Source organism: Barbus barbus (assembly GCF_936440315.1).
Source record: "Barbus barbus genome assembly, chromosome: 20".
NCBI classification, from domain to species: Eukaryota; Metazoa; Chordata; class Actinopteri; order Cypriniformes; family Cyprinidae; genus Barbus; species Barbus barbus.
In genome coordinates this window covers 8,915,312-8,936,525 of record NC_136748.1, presented here as the reverse complement: position 1 = coordinate 8,936,525, position 21,214 = coordinate 8,915,312, and the positions used below count along the sequence as shown (strand labels likewise).

The following is a 21,214-nucleotide window of genomic DNA, read 5'->3' as shown; positions in this document are numbered from 1 at the left end:
GTTACACTGTATTTTAAGGTGTCCAGTGTATACAATTAAGTACGGAGTAATATCAATTAAAGGTGCAGTAAGCAATTTCTGAGAAACACTGTTGAAAGTGGATCAAGATAGGGTTGTGATCCATTTGGTTTAGGATTAGTTGCTTGTAATTCTGAATAATTTACTGTTATTACTATAGTACATGCAACGTGATAACAAGGACACTGTAAAAATGAAGTGTTACTGAAAATTACTTTTTATTTCCTTGGCTCTACAAAAACCAAGCTTAGCTGGAAAGTTTGGGGTTTCAGTGTCATAACTTTCTGTTCTGGCCACCAAACAACAATAAGAAGTGTGAAGAATGGTAAGAGACCGAAATGGCATAGCAGGCTGGAAGGAGAACAAAAGGAAACAAAACAACGCACAGAGCAGATTGGTTTAGCCAAGAGTGAGGGAAGGAAAGCTTATAGAGTCTGGCGCTGTAATTGGGCCACATATGAAACTCAGCATGTGTCCATCTCTCACAGAAAATCCGAGAGCACAGTAAGAAAATTCTCCTCCTTATGCCGGAGATCAACTTCACACAAAGTGCTAAGGATTTGCCGCAGAACCATAGAGGAGTCACTGAAATAGACTTGGCTTGTGATATTGGACTGGGTTTGGCCTGAACCTCAGCACTTTCACTGGATGTTTTGTGCTGGAAGCATTGGTTTTTGAGCGGAGGTGATCTAAGCTGAGACCAGCAACTCAAAACTTGCATTCAGAGGCATTTTATAGTGCTTTGCTCTAGATCTGAAAGTGTGTTCTTACTTACTGGCATGGGAGAGGGCCAAACTGTGTGGCTAAGTGGATGCAATAACACTTTTACGACAACTGTGCCTCTGTGATTATAGCTAAAGCATGAATTAGTCATTATTGTATCACTCACATTAACAATCTGGAGTGGAGAAAATATCCCCGAATGCAGATTCCGTGAAGCTAGCTGAATCTAATTTTGTCTGGCAAAATAGCCTTGTGGCACCATCTCAGAGCTAAACTCTCACTCTCAAAACCTCATAAATATTTTACGAAAAACAATAAATAGAGACACAGCCGCAGGCCACTGAAGTATTAAAGTATAACATATGTGCACTAAAATATAGAGAAAGCAATTCAAGCACAGAATGGACAAACGCTGTCTCTTCACTTTTCTATTTGTCCATCCATCCATCTATCTATCTATCTATCTATCTATCTATCTATCTATCTATCTATCTATCTATCTATCTATCTATCTATCTATCTATCTATCTATCTATCTATCTATCTATCTATCTATCTATCTATCTGTCTGTCTATCTATCTATCTATCTATCTATCTATCTATCTATCTATCTATCTATCTATCTATCTATCTATCTATCTATCTATCCTCTGAAAGCACACACACATCACGGAGACGTCTATTTAACGTCTGCATTTGCATCTGGAAGACACTTTTTAGAGTGTTTGCTCATCTGTCTTACAGGACATTTCCTCAGATGTCGAATAGACGTCTATCAGATGTCGCTGAGATGTTTATGATTTAGAATGTATGTAAAACTGACATCTTACAGACGTCTGTCAGATGTTTGTACTCAGCAGATGCTTTCTAGATCAAACAATCTTTAACAGACATCTTGCAGACGTGCATGTGTCTGGGTCCATATCTTTGTCTATCTCAGTTTTACACTATAGACTAAAAACCTTTCCAAAGCATTTTCTTGAAAATATATAGCCTACCACCCTGGTCACTATCATATCCACTTATTTATGTCCACCTTTTCTGTGTTAGACCAAAGTCTTTAAGATTTCCTATACCACTAGTTGGCATGCAATAGTATGACATGCTTAAGATCATATGCCTTGTCACTGCAATGCCTTGAAAGGTGCATCGCATGCTAAAATATTTCAGGGAGGAGCCCAATAGTAACATGATTACTGCACCACCACGATGCACTCGTGTCTCCTCTTTTGTAATAACGACGGCACTCCACTGCGTCCACTCTACCGTGAAATCCGAATCTTGAGCGAATCGTTCTGTTGAACGGGTTCTTTCTATTGATTCATTCGAACCGAATCGCGTTTGTGAATCACAGGAGTAAAACTGTGTGAAGTGGGTTATATATCCCAAAAACAAAACCGCATTTTGTAAAATCACACAATCAAATCACATTGCTAAGTTAAAAATAGCCTACGATATGTAAAAATGCATTTTACCACAAAAATAAAACGACGACAACTGAAACGAATTGGTGAATCGTTTATATGAAACGGTTCACCAAAACGAACCGATTCATCAAAATGAATCGGACCTTCCAGTGCTTGCTGCCATCTGTTCGGAGCAGCGTGACGCCCCCTGCTGTCTGATGCATGAAAGGCGCTGGAAGTTTCACACAACCCTGAGCGACTCCTCAAAGCGATTTGTGCAGGAATTTGACTCGGGTGATGCTCCCAACAGCGGGTTTCTTATGGTTTTCGCTTGTAACCTAAAAGGTGCCGTTTTGCCCGTGCGGAGGTAAAATGAGCAGCACGGAGATCCAGAATTTAGGAGAGGAGCCCTGCTTTCGCCTGGAGCACCTACCGGGCAAGAGTCCGCACCTACCGGGCAAGGCGTCTCCGCAGGTGAACAACAGCTGGGATGCGCCTGTAGTGACGGCCAACGGGGTCCGTGACATTGAGGATCGGATTTTACGAATCACCGGTTATTACGGCTATAAGTCCGGATACTCCAGCCACAGAAGTAAGTGTTCAAAAACACACGCAATAACAAATGCAACGGTGTCACGGTTGGCCTTGAACGATGACTCTATGAATATCCATGTAAAGGAAACACATGCTGTGTGGACTGTCTCGTTTTGTTTGTAGAGTGCTTTGTTCATAAGTTATGTGCTTATGCATAAATCTGAACAACGCCTGAATTCAGTCGGCAGAACTTTCTGTTAAAGTTTTGAATGTAACAGCAGGCTATAGAATATAATGTTAAATATAACAGGAATACGACAGAAATATAAGAAATAAAAATCGAAAATAAAGAATTAATTGGATTAAAACTATTTAAAATGTAACAAATAATATAAAAGATGATGATATTATAATAATATGCCCCTTTATAGACAATTCAGATCCATTAATGAAGTAATTTAGTGTCAACAAATATAAATATCTTGCAAGTATATGAAGTCAAGTGTGTGGTAGGCTAAATGGCCTACATATGGCCTTTTATTACCTTTTATTAATTTGTTTATAAATAAAGCTAAATCATACTGCACAGCACACTCATAAATGCAATGAAAGTAATTACAAGTAAACAAGAAATCATACAGATTGCAAGATGTGTGGTTAGACAAAATGCACAGGTTGAAAGACACTTATTTGTTGAACACTTATTAAAATGACAGTGTGAATGGAGTAGAGTGATGATTGGATCCTAATTATAGTCTGTGTGCCATTCCTGAATTTCAATACCTCAGTCTATTTTTATGCAATCGAAAGAGTCTTGGCACAGGACAGATGTGAGGTTCTGCTGTTGAAAGCATGCAGGATTTGAATGATTTTTATTATTTTTGTGGCCAAGTGTAAGTACACATATCACACAATGGCCAGTGCATGAGCAGCGGTGTAGCCCGTGTCTCAGGTGTGCCATTATTACACTGGTGCAGTGTGTAAGTGTAAGTATGAATCATGTCTAATGAATATCAGTAGTGTGCATGCATTTGCGTGTGATGTCTCGAAGTCCCTGAGGACGGTATGGTAACTAACTCGGCGCTGCATTCATCTTTGCCTCTCGTTTTGTTACATAAGCACATCACACATGATTGTCTGTGCCAGATATGCCAATTAAAGCAAAAAACAATGGGGACAATCTATTCAAATGGCTTTTCAAATAAAGAAGGCAATTTTCTAAAACATTTTTGTAGCAGTGCTTTTTACTGTGTTCAACCAAAAATCTCTTTAAAAGTCCAAAAAGGTTTTTAGAAGACTTTTTTTTTTAATGCGAAGGTGTCACATTGAAATGTTTCCTCTGAGACTTTGCCTTGCTCACCACTGTTTTAAGACCTGACTCAGCAGTATATGCAGTGAATTAAAGTGTCAGTCATAGACAGGCAAGAAGAACAATCTGAAAGCACTATTATTTAACTGAACTAGTTGTAATCACCATCCATCCCAAAGAACTCTGTCTGTGCACTCTTAAAAATAAAGGTGCTTCAAAAGGTTCTTCACAGCGATGCCATAGAAGAACCATTTTTGGTTCCACAAAGAACCATTCAGTCAAAGGTTCTTTAAAGAACCATCTCTTTCATACCTTTTATAATCTGGAGAATATTTTTTAGCCACAAAGTACCTTTTGTGAAACAGAAAGGTTCTTTATGGAACCATTTAGATAAAAAGGTTCTTCTATGGCATCGTGAAGAACCTTTATTTTTTAAGAGTGTTCTCTGTCTGTAATTGATGTCAAAGCCCAAAATTGATGCTTTATAAAACTAGTCAAGTGTTAGTTTCGCACTAATCCGTATCGTCAATTGCATATTTAATCCTGAGTCTTTTCATGATTAATGAATGCAACAGTTTACTTTAAGTCAAGATGAAAGAGTGTTTGCGACCTCTTCATTGGCAAAGTTTACTAAATGAAACATGGTATTAAACGAAAATAAATTTTGAGCGGGATTGATTGGATTGTGAAAAGCAGCCATTGACAGACCTACAGTAAATTTGAACCTAAAACACATTTTTGGGGAGGCTTTCTAACTGGGACATGGAAGCTGAAGGTCATCCCCAAGAGCATCTCAGCCATTAGTGTTTGTTGGACCTTTTCTTTTCCATAATGCTATGTATTGGACTGGCAAATTTGTGTGGGTGACACTCTTACTGTAATATACAGTGGGTATGGAAAGTATTCAGACCCCCTTATATTTTTCACTCTTTGTTATATTGCAGCCATTTGCTAAAATCATTTGTTAATTTTTTTTCCTCATTAATGTACACAGCACCCTATATTGACAGAAAAACACAGAATTGTTGACATTTTTGCAGATTTATTAAAAAAGAAAAACTGAAATATCACATGGTCCTAAGTATTCAGACCCTTTGCTCAGTATTTAGTAGAAGCACCCTTTTGATCTAATACAGCCATGAGTCTTTTTGGGAAAGATGCAACAAGTTTTTCACACCTGGATTTGGGGATCCTCTGCCATTTCTCCTTGCAGATCCTCTCCAGTTCTGCAAGGCTGCAATATAACAAAGAGTGAAAAATTTAAGGGGGTCTGAATACTTTCCGTACCCACTGTATGTGCATATCTACACTGCATATCTACACGCACCCGGCAAAAAGGGGTTTTGGACAACATCATCATAAATCTTTATTATTTTGTGATGACTCTGCATTAATAAGGGACAACACAAAATATGTAAACACTGTATTACATAAACAATGATTTCACAACATGGAAAAATAGCCATTGATAAATCATCTCTAAACTGTGTTCTGCTTGGTTTGTTGTGTTCTAACATTAATTGGCAATCAATCAGTAAAGCTATAAAGGTGTGTGTGACCCAATAATCTAGAGAAAAGAAACCATATATTATTACCCCACTGACAGGGTAACCAGCCATCATAAGTGCTATGGAGGCACTGCTGATGTTTCATCTATATTTAACATTTTTCTCCTCACTTTTAACTAGGCTGGATGCATGGGCGCCATGAAGAATTTTAAGAGGGTATGCAAGGCAGAAATTTGGCCCCCCTTCTTCCAAATTTTTTTCTTATGACACTTAGTAAGAAATTGAAAGAAACTGAATCAGAAATTGAAATAACCTATTAGTTTACATTTATATTGTTTAATGTAAGTAACTTTTATTTCAAGACAAAAAAAAATTAAGCTTTAATTTTAGTGGTTCATATTTTTACTTAAAATGTTATTATTATTGTTTTTGACCCGTTATCTTTTTTTCTAATAAATAAGCTTATATGACATTTCAGACACCAGTTACATTTTACAACTCTCGATTCAAATTTCACTACGACAGCAAAAAGAACTAGCCTAACAAATTTCAAATATTATTAAAGTGAACAGTCAGTAAATGAGAACAAATGAACAAATTACAAGCAATACCACAAATAAATACATAGAACAAAGATACAAATTAAAAGAGCGTTTTTAGAATCTTGGATTAACATTAAGGACACCGATATCACCTGGGAAATTATACATGGTCACTTTACAATACACGGGTCTAATGTATTGATACACATCCGATTTCTTTCTCAACTGTTTAAGTTCACTCAAGACATAACCAACTGTTTCTGAGGATACATGCCAATATGGGTATTTGTCAGTTCAAGCGCAAGAAGACGTGGAAAAAAACATTCAGAGCTTGTGCTTTGTCAGAGACGCAGCTCTATGTGTGCGTGCTGTGCATACAGAACACACTGAATGGAGCTGTAATTCAAGTCTTCTTACACAAGAATGCGTTAAAATCGCTTGAATGTTCAAATTGGCATGGTGTATTTGTCCGTTAAAGCACAAGAAGACACGCTTAAAAATTTGGGGCCCTCTTATGAAAAATCATGCTTGGAGAAATTGAATTTGCTATGCTTCTGCCATATTACTTCAATGGATATTCAATACGATAGCACCCAAAGTGCCTCAACTAACGCTGCGCCACAGAAGTGATCTCAAGTGCTCACATCTGGGTGTTTTCAGCACAGCACCTAGAATTTTCAACTGGCTAAAAACACTTTGGTGGACACACAGCCTAAAGCTGCTTTGAATGGTGACTTGAGTTTTACTCCACAACTTAGGGCCTTTATGAGCATAACTGATGCAAAAAGCTCAATGCAATGAGCGCAAATTATGCAAAAAGAGACACTGCGCTCCTTTTACCTACCATTAGATTTTGCTGTTGGACATTGTTACTTTGTTAAATATTAGTTTAAATAATAAATACTGTTTTTCCTACCTGGTCTCATGGCATAAACCTACCTGGGCGCACTTTTTAGCGAGACGCGAAATACGTACCAATAAGTACATATCACTGCAAATGAAATTAACACTAGAGGCAGTAAAACTCAGACGCCTTTTCAGTCCCTCTAGGATTTCGCGGGACTTTTTTCAGATTTTTTCTGAATTCGACTACTTTCTTCACTGTATCTCCCAGCGCTGTGTAAAATGGTGTCACGTGCAAATACGTACCTATATCAATGTAATAAATACGTGCCAGGGTTTACGTATTGAACCCGTGTTTTAGCACCACTCAGTAGACATTTCTCGAAAAGTATAGTAAGGTACGTAAAAACAGTTTCGCTAAAAAGTGCACCCAGGTACGTTTATGCCATGAGACCAGGTTGTGTTTTTCGTAAACCAATGCGCATCAGCATCGCCTTGGCTCCCTCAACAAAAAACCCAGAAGAATTTTCCATTGGCTTTTGGTTGATTGCACAAAATATGCTCTTAGACCAAAAGTTTGATTCTTACATGTTCTGTTCATCATGACTATTCTAAAAGTAAAATGTAAGATATAATGTACATTATAACTTGAAGCTACTGAACCTCAGCAGCTCCTAACCAACCCATGATGGTAGGCTACTTTCCTACTAGCTGGATGTAATTGCATCAGATCAGACTGGCTGAAATATCTGCTGCAGCTTTACAACATGCATATGCTGTCTTGCACTGATCCTACAAAAAGCTTACACTCTGGAAACTTTTGCAACTGTTTGCTAATTAGCTGAAAAAGCCATCAAACCCATCTTGAATAAGATCAAGAAAGAATCATCCAGCAAAGCCTTTGCCAGAAACAATCTGTTGGTGTCATCTGTTGTCTTCTGAGCTCTCTTACACAGAGATGGCAGAGTCAATGTGACCCAATCATCTAAACGTATCTGCAGTGGTTGCTCTATCTGCAGCGCACGAATGCCCCCCTTCATCTCTTCCCAGACCACCTCGCCTAGAGAGCTATTTTTAGCTACAGGCCTAATGGGACTCTTCTCATCTACTTAGCCAGAGAGACGCTGTTAACTGTAGTCTCACTTGGGAGCTTTACAGCCTTCAGAACAGACAGCTGACGTAAGTAATCGTTCCTGAATCATTAACCCAAATAGAAAATAATGTTCACACTTCAAGTCAGCATTATTTTTAGTATCATTGATTTGCTATTATAGTTTACTAATATTTTTCTATTACATTTTCTTTTTAATTTTAATTTTAAAGTATTAGAAATGTTCTTTAATATTTTTGACATTTTTATTAGCTTTATTTTTTAAATACATTTTTTTTTAAATCCTAAAAATATCAACATCTGAGACCATTAATGTAGACACTTGTCTGAATGTTGTTACAATAGGTAGATGTTGAAGCAAGTTACAACTAAAAACAAATTATGTTAGAACTTAAAAGAACACTCCACTTTTTTGAAAATAGGCTCATTTTACAACTCCCCTAGAGTTAAACAGTTGAGTTTTACCGTTTTTGAATCCATTCAGCCGATCTCCGGGTCTGAAAGTAGTCCCCAGCTATATCATATCTAGTTACCTAGCTGGGGACTACTTTCAGGCGCTGCGTAATATCACTGCGCCTGCTGAACCCATGGTACGGCAACAAAGTTGATTATTACGCCGGAATGAGAGTTTAATTCCTAGCCATATCGGCCTAGAAAATCGCAACTTTTCATTTTCCCGTCAGTCTTAGTACACGATGTAACTACAGAAGGATCAAGCTTTAAATAGGAAAATTATCGAGACTCTTTGGTCATCTTTGAGCAAGATGCTAATGGTTTAATCCGATTCAATGATCTATGCTAAGCTAAACGTGCTACCGCCAGACCCGGAGATCGGCTGAATGTATTCAAAAATGGTAAAACTCAACTGTTTAACTCTAGGGGAGTTAAACAGTTGTTATATATATATATATATGTTTTTATTTTTTAATTTTTTTTAAGTGGAGTGTTCCTTTACATGAAACTTTTTCAAATACTTTTTAGGTGATTTATAGTGAATTTATTAAATTATATATATATATAATAAACTAAATATCACTAAAATAACATTGGCCAAGGGTTCTTTTCTCTAGATTATTGGGTCAAATACCCCTTTATGGCTTTACTGATTGATTGCCAATTAATGTTAGAACACAACAGACCAATCAGAACACAGTTTAGAGATTAATTATATGCAGCTCTAGTATTTTCAATGCTGTGCATTCATTTTTTATTTGATAAAATGTTTGCATAATTTGTGTTGTCCCTTATTAATGCAAAGTCATCACAAAATAAAATTGATTTCTGCTGATGTTGCCCAAAACCCCACTTTGCCTGGGACATTTCCAAAGTTTTGGACTTCTCTTACAGTCATTGATGTTTTCAGACATTTCCTACAGGGTTTATTGGAGTTATAATTGTTGTGATTAGGATAATAATAATAATAATAATAATCACAAAACCTTTCAACCTTAGTAAATCTCTCATCTGTATTTGTGACTTGTTTGTAATTGGAGGAAACATGTTTATATGCTGCATCAGCAAATTTCCAGAATATATAATACTTTAATACTTTCTGTGCACTCCTGTGCTGCCCCCATCTGGTCATTTGACAAATATCTCTGCACACTTTCATTGATTCATGATGATACAGTCATAATCCCACTTACTCAGAATGCTGAATCACACACACACACACACACACACATTTACAGGGTAAATACTGATCGTGTACACATTTGCTGCTACCAATGTTCATATATGGTTAGCATTAGGGTTGGGGAATGACTATCTGGCAACAACAAATCATAAGGTTCGAGTTCATAGAGGAGCTGCAACCCTTTTTCCTGACCAAAAGGTGTCACTCTTCTTATTTTACAGTGGTTCTAAAGAGATCTATTATACAGGAAAGCTAACTGTTAGCATTCCAACATGTGCAGCTCTAAAAGTAACAACTTGGCATTCAATAATAAAAAAAAACTTGGACATGGCAATCTTTGCTCATGTCAATTATTTGCAAAAACATTTTAGTTAAAGCATCTACCAGAAGGGCTTAACTGCTCAAACTAACCAGCAGAAAATTGACCTCCACATCCAATTTGCTGCTTCAAACCACAAGCTGTTTTGATAACTAATTATCTGAAAACTTTATCAATAAATTAGTTGATGTTAAAATGTGCTTATGGAAGCCTATTTCTGCCACATAAGAAATGATTTGGAAAAAAATTACAATAAACTGTAAAAAAAAAAAAAAAATACATTAAATTAATAATTAATTTAGCTGTATAAGTCATTTCAACTTAAATTACATTAAACTGACTTTAAAAAAAGTTCTACAAGATTCAACTGATGTTTTTAAGTAAAAATTGCTTAACTTTGATTATTTAAAGTAATGTAAAACATGCTGTCATGACTTAATGATCATGCCATTTTTACAGTGTAATTATGAGATACTGAATCATAATTCTGAGATAAATCAAAATTATTACATACAATTATGTCAAAAGTATGTCTTAACATCTTATAATTTTGACTTTTCTGACATTTTATCACGTAATTGACTTAGTATCTCATAATTTTGACTTTTTGTCTCTTTTTATCTCCTTATGACTTAGTATCTTATATTTCATTTTGATATATCATATGACTTTCTATGTCATAATTTAGATTCACCAAAGCATGACTTTCTTTTTTTATGCAGCAGAAATGGGCTTCCGTATTAGTTAACAGAAAAGACCAGGTTGTGTCCAACCCGCTGTAGCCTGACCTTTAGAATTTATTTTCAGAATGGTAATCTTGGTTCTAAGACAACAAAGTTCATATTTATGCAAATCGCACAGCTCCTCCACTAATGTAAGTCTTTATGGGGTTTTGACGAATTGGTTATGAAGTGTATGTAATACTCGTAGCGTGTGGGTGCACTATTCCCCTCTCATCTCACTCTCGTCTTGTATAACGCAGCTAATAGACACACATAAAGGACGCAGCAGGTCTGTGGACAATGGTGGAGGAACATGGCACTGATCTAAATGACAAAGGTTCTGAATGGGGCCGTGATGGCAGCGTCGAAGGTGGAACACAAGGGCCAGGCGTTGCTATGGCAGGATGCAAGAGGAGGGGGACATAGGGATGAAACAACAGGCATCTCGAATGGCAGGTGTCCGTTTGAAAAAGAGGTTGAAAATAAATCCACTACTCAATAGGTCCATATTTCTGCTTTTTTTATTTTCCGTACAGGAGGAGTTGATTATAGTTTAGTGTCTGCAGTATTTTAATAATATATCAGCGAGAGAAAAGTTAAGTCATTAAAAAGGCTGTGGATTAATTTTCTTCTTGGCATCAGCAAATATATGGAGTCTTGACACAAAATCCATCATCTAGTGTGTGTGAATATGTAATATAAGCTTATATTTCAACTGCAGAAATATTAATCTGTCTTTCAATATTTCTGTCTTTCTTTGCACGGCTGGGGTTTATATTTTATGGTTGTGAAGAGCTGTATATATGTGCACACAGGAAAGATATTTATATACGTGATTGAATGCAAACTCAATTGACTAGAGGGAAAGGGTTGAAGAAGCACTTTCTGTGTATGTGTAAAGAAACAACTCATGGTCCAAATAAAACATTTATGTTAAATTATATTACAGTGGATCTAAAAACTATTTGGACCTTTATGATAGAAATAAAAATGTTTGAATGTCATTGCACTGATAACCAAGTTCCACTGTAAGTTTCTTTTGAGTTATAAAATTAACAACACTGTTCAAAATGTTTTTTGAGTTATAAAGAAATTAATACTTTTCAGCAAGGCTGCATTAAATTGATCAAAATTAACAGTAAAGACTTTTACACTGATACAAATAAAATCTTTTATGAATAAATGCTGTTCTTTTCTATTCATCAAAGACTCTTTATACATAAAATGTATCATGGTTTCCACAAAAATATAATTTTGACATTGATAATAATAAGAAATAGTTCTGAGCATCAAATCAGCATATTATAATGATTTCTGAAGGATCCTGTGACAATGAAGTCTGGAGTAATGATGCCAAAAATTCAGCTTCACATCACAAGAATGAATTACATTTTTAAATAGATTGAATAAGAAGGCAGTTATTTTAAATTGTAAAAATATTTTACAACATTACTGTATTTTTTTACCAACCTAAAACTTTTGAATAGAGGTGCATTTAGGCATTTTAGAGTTGTGTAACTTAGTGGAACATGACCATAATTCGTTGTACTACACCTGCTGTTACTCTGATAGGTCACCTGTGTGAACCGAAGGGGAATTGACTTCATATATCCATAAAAAATCACCTTGGGAGCAGTTATTACAAAAATGAGAAAAGTGAAGTTAGACGCAGTAAAGGTCCAGCATCATTTTGTTTCTAGATGCAATGATGCATGTACAGAATGCAGCAAAATCCAGATATTTTAATGGTAGCTTTAATGCCCAAATACATTAAAGGACTATTGTCTTTATAGTCTGTTCAGTGTCCTTTTGTCCCACAGTCTGGATCTTTTTGTCAGTAATTGAACCATACTGGATCAAAATGTAGAGTATTTCAAATTATTTTCAAGTCAGATTGAAGCAGTAGGTCAAGTGTTAGGAAAAAGAACAATCACTTGAGTTAATGGTAGTTATGTGGGTGTATGTGGTTGTGGGTGCCAGCCAGTGGTCTACACGAGTAAAATGACTCAATCATATATATATATATGTATATACAGTATATACAGTGCCCTCCAAAAGTATTGGAACAGTGAGGCCAATTCCTTTATTTTTGCTGTAGACTGTAAACATTTGGGTTTGACATCAAAAGATGAATATGAGATGAGAGATTAACATTTCAGCTTTTATTTACAGGTATTTTCATCTGGATCTGATACACAACTTAAAAGATAGAACCTTTTGTTTGAACCCACCCATTTTTCATGTTACCAAAAATATTGGAACAGATAGAATTAACAGATTAAAGTAAAAAAGACTTCATATTTAGTTGCAAATCCTTTGCTTTCAATAACTGCATCAAGCCTGTGACCCACTGACATCACCAAACTTTTGCATTCTTCTTTTGTGATGCTTTTCCAGGCTTTCACCGCAGCCTTATTCAGTTTTGGGGGGTTTTGTCTCTTCTTTAGCAGGTAAAATGCATACTCTACAGGGTTTAAGTGTGGAGATTGACTTGGCCAGTCTAAAACCTTCCACTTCTGGCCCCTGATGAACTCCTTTGTTGTTTTGGCACTATGTTTTGGGTCATTATCTTGCTGCATGATGTCCCAATCAGTTTGGTTGCAGCTTTCTGTAAATTGTCAGGCAAAATATTTCTGTAGACTTCTGAGATAATTTTGCTGCTGCCATCATGTGTTACATCATTAATGAAGATTAACGAGCCTGTCCCAGAAGAAGCGATGAAAGCCCAAGCCATTACATTACTTGTGTTATGTGTACTATAATGTACACCTGTGTACACTGTGTTTCAGATGAGCTTGTATGTTTGGGATCATGAGCAGATCCTTTCTTTCTCCAAACTTTAGTCATTCCATCACTTTGGTACATAAAATCAGTCCATAAAACCTTGTCCCAGAATTTGAGGCTCGTCTCCTATTCTTCTTGCTAATGAGTGGTTTGCATCTTCTGGTGTAGCCTCTGTACTTGTGTTCATGAAGTCTTCTGCGAACAGTAGATTGTGATACCTTCACTCCTGCCCTCTGGAGGTTGTTGCTGATGTCACTAACAGTTGTTTTAGGGTCTTTCTTTACAGACGTCACAATGTTTCTGTCATCAACTGCAGATGTTTTCCTTGATCTACCCGTTTGAGGTGTGTTACTTAATACACCAGTGGTTCCTCAGGAAATTCCAAATGGTTGTACTTGCTATTGCCAGTGTTTGTGCAATGGTTTGAATGATTTTTCATCTTCTCTCAGCTTCACAATTGCTCGTTTTTCACCCATAGACACTGTGATGTTCTCGTTTGAGTATTTGACAAGAAAACAGACGTGTGCATTCAGTATACTTTACTGTGATATCTTGACAGTTATTACACAGACAGCCGTCGTCCCTCGCGGGCTTAATGCTAGTGCTCTGTTGTTCTTACACAGTGTAATACGGCAGGCGTACCCCCGTGCGTCATAACGTCAAACGTCACTGTCGTAAACATCATACTGCATATCCTGAACACTACATCACTCTTTTTTTTTTTTTTTTTTTTTAACCACTAGATCCACTACTTTGGACATACGTGACTTATTTACTTGTCGTCTGTAACAACAACATAACTTTGCATACGTAGCTCGGCAGTACAAATGTAAACATAAAATTTAGAACTTTGCTAGAACAAACACATTCAGGTAACTTATCAAGTGTGCTTAGAATGAACAGTATCAAAGTGCAACAGTACTTCATAGTCACTGAAGTACACTTATGCATTGTGCAAATGGTTTTGAAAAGAGAAAGAACAGTCATTCAGAAATCTTTAGACTAATCTATTGCTGGATTGGGTGTAAGTATTCTTCACTCAAGCTCGTAGTCTTTGAGGTATGATGGACGCTGGCGGTTACCTCGAAAGGGATACCTTGGTTTCACAGCAACAGTGTCTTCATTATCAACAATTCTCTCATCCTCCTCATCCAGAGCTGTGGGCTCATCTTTTGTCTTGGAGATTATTTTTTTGAAGAAAGACGAATTCCTTGTTATTGAATGTCCATCTCTGGTTGCTGTGACCATGGAGCCATTGACCTCTGCCACAGCGTATGGTTTGGTGTTGTATGGGGTAGTGAGTTTGTTATGCCTGGGTTGTTGGTAGAGTACCTTGTCACCAGGGGTGAATGTGATTGGCTTAGCACGACGGCGCGCGTCTGAGTTGGATTTCATCTTTGCTTTTGCATTAGTGTCCCGCTCCCTGATGATGTGATCATTGTTATATTCGCAGGTGGTGGTGATTAACGGGATCTTGGTGTGCATTTTGCGCTTAAACAACAATTCAGCAGGTGACGCTTCTGTGGTGCTGTGTGGTGTGGCGCGATACTCGCGGAGAAACGTGTTGAGTCTCTGTTTCCACGGGGTAATCTGTGTCTCTGCCACACGGATTGCTTTTCCAAGCGTGCGCATGAAACGTTCTGCTGTTGCATTTGCTTGAGGCCAGAGAGGTGTTATCTTCCGATGATGGAAGCCTAGATGGCCTGCAAACTTAGAAAACTGGTCACTGTTAAAAGGGGGCCCGTTGTCTGTTTTTAGAACTCTGGGAATTCCAAACATCGAGAACACTTTGTCGATGATTGGGATGACTGTGTTGGCTGAGACAGATCTTACAATTTCAACAACTGGGTAGCGAGAATATTCGTCTATGACAACTAGTAGATATTCTCCAGTTGGAAGTGGCCCGTAGAAATCTGCACTGATGTTAGACCAGGGGGCTTCTGGCAACTCAGACATTCTCAGTGGCTCGGACTGTGTTATAGGCGTGTTGGCTTGACATGCTAAACAGTTCTTGACCGTCAGTTCTGCTTTCTGGTCTATGTTAGGAAACCAGACCTTTGACCTGAGCAGTGTCTTAGTCTTTACAATGCCCTGGTGTCCTTCATGGGCTAGCTGTAACACTCTGTGCTCGAGGGATGCAGGGATGACAATTCTCGTACCTCGCAGGATGATGTCGTCGGTGTGGGACACCGTGAGCTCCCCACTAATCTGTCTGTACTTTTTCAGTGTTCCAGCATGTTGTGTGTCGCCTGTAATTTTGTGCCATGTGTTGTCTCTGATGTGGGCACTAACCTTTTGCAGGATTGGGTCTTTTAGTGTTTCATCTTTTATCTCCTGGAGAGTCATGGCTTTTGGTGTGGCATGCTCCGCTACAAAGTTGACATACTCCTCTGCCACTTTCACTGCTCTTGTGCTTTCGCTCGTCTGTATCGGGATGGGGTGACGGGAGATGTAATCAGCAGGGTTGTCTGCACCTTTTCTGTATTCTACCCTGACGTTGTAGGGCTGTAGTCTCAGTCCCCATCTCTCGATCCTTGCAGGTGGTTTTGAACGAGGGTTGTTCCATATGACCTCTAGAGCTTTGTGGTCAGTGACAAGGATAAACGGGTTGCCATACAGGTACAAGTGAAAGTGTTCACAGCTCCACACAATGGCCAGTGCCTCCTTCTCCGTTTGTGAGTAACGTCTTTCTACGTCGCTGAGAGCACGGCTGGCGTATGCAATGGTATGCCTCTCTCCCTTTCCATCCTTTTGGTAGAGAACAGCGCCTAGACCAACTGGACTAGCATCTACCACAAGCTCTGTGTCTTTGGCTGGATCAAAGTATGACATTACCATGTTGCTGGTCAGGCTGTCTTTGATCGTCTGTAGTGCTCTGGCATGCTCAGGGGTCCAGTGCCATGGTGTGTCTTTTCTGGTCAGCTCACGGAGTGGTGCAGAGATGGAAGCAAAGTCTTTGATAAAACGAGCACTGTAGTTCGCCATTCCTAGCAGACTCCTGACTTCAGTCTGGTCTTGTGGATCACTCACCTGCTGAATGGCAGCAATTTTTTTTGGGTCTGCTGAGATTCCACCAGCTGAAAAAATGAATCCGAAGAATTCAAGTTTACTTTTGTTAAACTCGCATTTCTTTTTGTTGAGTGTGAGCCCTCTGTCTTTCAGTCTCTGGAACACAGCTCTGAGGCTGTCGTCATGGTCTTTCTGTGTTTTACCATACACAATGATGTCATCACTCAGATTCTTTACTCCTGTGATGCCCTGCAGCGTCTGGCAGATCGCATTCTGGAACACCTCTGCTGCTGAAGATATCCCAAAATTCAGGCGCTTGTATCGTCTCAACCCGAGATGTGTCGTAAAGGTCGTGATGTACCTGCTGTCGGGGTGGAGTTCTAGCTGATGGTAACCAGCAGTCAGGTCAAGCTTGGAGAAGACTGTAGCTCCATTCAACTCGTGAATTACGTCATCCATGGTGGGAGTGATGTGGCGTTCGCGTTGTATGGCGGTGTTGGCCTGTCTCATGTCGACACAGACTCTAACCTTGTCCGGATCCTTTGGCTTGGGTGGTGTAACGATGGGGGAGACCCATGGCTTAGGGCCTGTGACTGTCTCGATGACGTCGTCATCCTCAAGCCGTTTCAGCTCCTCTTCGACCTTCTGTCGGATGTGAAAAGGCACTCGCCTATGTGGCTGACAGGTTGGGTGAATGTCAGTGTTGATGTGAAGCTTTACCTGAAAGTCTTTCAGCATGCCAATGCCCTCGAACAGCTCTGGGTGTTTTTGTACCAACTCGTCAGCTACTGTTTGACCGGTTGTAGCAGACACAGTGTTGATGATCTTGATGAGGCCTAGCTCTTTAGCTGTGTTGTAGCCCAGCAGAGAGCAGCTATCACCCTTCATTACGTAAAACTCGGCTGTGGTTTTCTTATTATCTGTCTCTGTGCTACATGTGAATGCACCGGTTATGGGCAGTGGTTCAGTGTTGCCATATGGGAATATCTTTATATCAGCTGGGCTGAGCTGTGGGCATGGTCTCAGGGTACGGAGGACTGATTCACTAATAATGTTCACTGCAGCTCCGGAATCAATCATTGCTGCAATTTTTACACCATTAAGCCAAATGTGTGTGCGTGGTTGAGTGATATTCTTGTTGTCACTGGCAGCAAATACATAAGCTTCATCACTACTGGACGAGTCATGTGTGGTACTCTGTGTTGTGCTGGTGATGTTATACACTTTCTTGTGCGTTTTGTGTTGCTTACTGTTGTCTCTGTGTTTCATTTCAAAGTCTCTTCCAGGTGTTTTTTGTTTTGTCCTGCACTGCTTGGCGAAGTGATTTAGTTTCCCGCATGCTTTACAGTCTTTTCCTTTTGCTGGGCAGTTTCCGTCATGTGGATAATTTCCACCGCAATTCCTGCACTGGACGTTAGGCTTTGCTCTCCCGGCGCGTCGGCTGGCAGCTGTTCGCCTATCCTGCAGCACTGCATTCACTGATGCAGCTACACTCTGCTCCATGCCGGTTGCTTGTTGCTCGGACAGTTCTAAAGTTCTCCCGTATTCGAGAAGGTCATCCAGGCTGTTTTCGGGTTCTCTGAGCGCTCTTCTACGTAGCCTGGTTGAACTGCAGCTTTGGATCAGCTGTGCTTTTATTTCATGGCTTACGTCGACAAATTCACAATTCTTTGCTAGCATGCGTAGTCTGGTACAGTATGTGTCTAGGTTCTCGCCCGGCTGCTGTACTGCCTTTCGGAATATATATACTTGATACTGGACGTTCTTTTTAGGCGTAAAATACGTGCTTAACTTCTGCTTAACATCAGCAAACTTATCTTCCTCTGCTGCTAACGTGTCGTAGATGTCATGCACGCACTCTCCAGCCAAGTGTAGTAATAATGCCTTCTGCCTTGCATCTCCGGTAATGTTCACTGCTGTAATATAGTTTTCAAACCTTTGCATCCATTTTGTCCAGCGTGGTCCTACTGAGCTCGGATCCGTTTCGGTATCGAAGGCTTGTAGAGCGACGGTGTTTCCCAGTGACATCTTTTTTTCTTTTTTATCCTCGTCGCCAATGTGATGTTCTCGTTTGAGTATTTGACAAGAAAACAGACGTGTGCATTCAGTATACTTTACTGTGATATCTTGACAGTTATTACACAGACAGCCGTCGTCCCTCGCGGGCTTAATGCTAGTGCTCTGTTGTTCTTACACAGTGTAATACGGCAGGCGTACCCCCGTGCGTCATAACGTCAAACGTCACTGTCGTAAACATCATACTGCATATCTTAAACACTACAGACACCTCTCTGGTTTTCATGTTGGTTACACGTCTAACTAACTATAAATGCAGGCTGCACGGATCTGAAACTGAGCGCAGACATTCAGTGCTATTTATTGTTTGAATAATCAGTTAATAGGACACACCAGGCCAACAAAACACACCTGTCAGTTACATGTTCCAATACTTTTGGTAACATGAAAAATCTTTTGATGTCAAACCCAAATGTTTACAGTCTACAGCAATAAATAAATGAATTGGCCTTACTGTTCCAATACTTTTGGAGGTCACTGTATAAAGTGAAAGTGGAGTGAAGTGACATACGGCCAAGTATGGTAACCCATACTCAGAATTCGTGCTCTGCATTTAACCCATCCAACGTGCACACACACAGCAGTGAACACACACACCGTGAACACACACCGTGAACACACACCCGAAGCAGTGGGCAGCCATTTATGCTGCGGCGCCCGGGGAGCAGTTGGGGGTTCGGTGCCTTGCTCAAGGGCACCTCAGTCGTGGTATTGAGGGTGGAGAGAGCACTGGACATTCACTCCCCCCACCTACAATCCCTGCCGGCCCGAGACTCGAACCTGCAACCTTTGGATTACGAGTCCGACTCTCTAACCATTAGGCCACAACTTCCCTTATAATATATATTGTGGCTGGAGGAGCAAACAACAGACACAGTGGGTGTGGCGTCACGCCTCGGAGAGGTTTTTATTAAACAAATAAAGGGGAAAAATAAAGTGTCCAGGGAAAATAAAGTGTCCAAAGGAATGGGTAACCTGGTGTCCTCGCTGTGCCGCGGGGCTAGTGAAGGAGGGTAGTGTTCGTCAGGGAAGGGTCCAGGGAAGGGGCGGAGTCCGGTGGCCGCACGCGCTCCCCTCTTGGGGCCGGGCGAGCTAGTGGCGGCGGCGTCTCTTGCGCGGCTCCTTCCATCTGCTATGGTCCCGGCGTCTCTGTGGGACTCGACGGCCCGGCATCCTGGCCCGTCAGCCGCCTAACGGGGAGCGGCAGTCCTCCTCGACGCTCCCTTCCTGGACCCACGAGGACACCAGCGTGCATGCACGGGGTTGAGACCAGTCTCCAGAGGAGAGGCGCGCTCGGCGTTTAAACAGCGGCGGTGATGAGGCTCTATTCACATCAGGTGCACCTCATCACACGCCGCCAGCCCTGGGTGTTCAGCGCCCCTCCTCTCTCACACACCCACTCCCGTCGGGAGCCTGGCGAATACGGGACGGGGTGGTGATGATGGACAGGGGGGAGGCAGCCGACTCGTCACAATATATATATATATATATATATATATATATATATATATATATATATATATATATATATATATACTATATACATACAAACACATACACACATACATACATACACACATACACACACACACATTCATTTGTAATGTAAAATGTAGGAAGCTTTCTGTAACATTAAGATTAGGAGTCGAGGCTTGAAAATCAAACTGGTTTGTTCAGGGAGGAAATAAACACAGTGGCAGTGAGGTACATTTCCTGGCATAGTACAACCAGAACTGCTGTTGGCTGACACTTTTTGAGCTCATCCTAGAAATCTGACTCTTCTTAAAAACCTGATTCAAATTTGCCAGTATAATAAGAGCTGGCTAAGCAAACTAGCTTCGTTTGAGTTCAGGAGTATGCGGTGGACCACAATGCAGTACGTGTTTGTGTGTGTGGTGTTAAATCAAGCCAACGTGAATGAATGAGAGGCAGAAATCTTTATTTTGTGTAAGCTTGTGTGACATGGGAAGAAACAGATGTAGGTGTGTGGGGGTATTTCGCTAATCGAATTCAAGGCTGGGACCACTGGAACAAGCATCATTGAGATGTATTAAATGCAAGGCCATGAAAACCGCAGACAGGGTTTAATGGTCCCTGCTCTGACCAGGCAGGCCTACTAAAGGGGTACTCGATACTTCAATCGGTCTGTGATATAAAGATTCCCTTTAGTGCATTAAAATCGCAGCACAGCACAGCTCACACAATAAAGCAACTTTTATGGAATAGTTCACCAAAATAAATTCTCACAAGCATCCTTTATGACATTTCAAACCTTTTTTAAGGAACATAAAAGGAGATACTTTGTTATATGTTGAAGCTGCTCTTTTTCCTAAAGCAAAAGCATATAGTGACCACAAAATCATTCCATAGTGTGCGAAAAACAAAACAAAAATAAATCTACCTGTTCACACCAACGCAAATTGCATTATTTTTTTCTCATTAATTATATTTATGAGATTAAAGTCAGAATTTTGACATAAACATAATTATTAATGTTTTGATATTTAATATCGTCTTTTGTACGAGATGCGGTCTGATTTTTGCATACAATTCATTTGTTTAGACCAATGCATAAAAAAACTGAAATACACTAATTGAGGCGTACCTTTAGTTTTAGTTCTGATTAACCCAGATCAGTTATATCATGTAAAAGAGCAGCTCTGACATTCTGCA

At 39.6% G+C, this 21,214-nt stretch overlaps 1 protein-coding gene across 1 annotated transcript in view; it reads left to right on the top strand.

The window, feature by feature from the left end:
- The first annotated feature begins 2,358 nt into the window (after positions 1–2,358).
- LOC306885902 (solute carrier family 35 member F4-like) overlaps positions 2,359–21,214 on the top strand; it is a 44,889-nt gene continuing 26,033 nt past the window's right edge. The window contains exon 1 of the mRNA XM_079442708.1: positions 2,359–2,740. Within this exon, the coding sequence (XP_079298834.1) occupies positions 2,521–2,740 (220 nt within the window). The 5' untranslated portion in view covers positions 2,359–2,520. The remainder of the gene's footprint in view (positions 2,741–21,214) is intronic.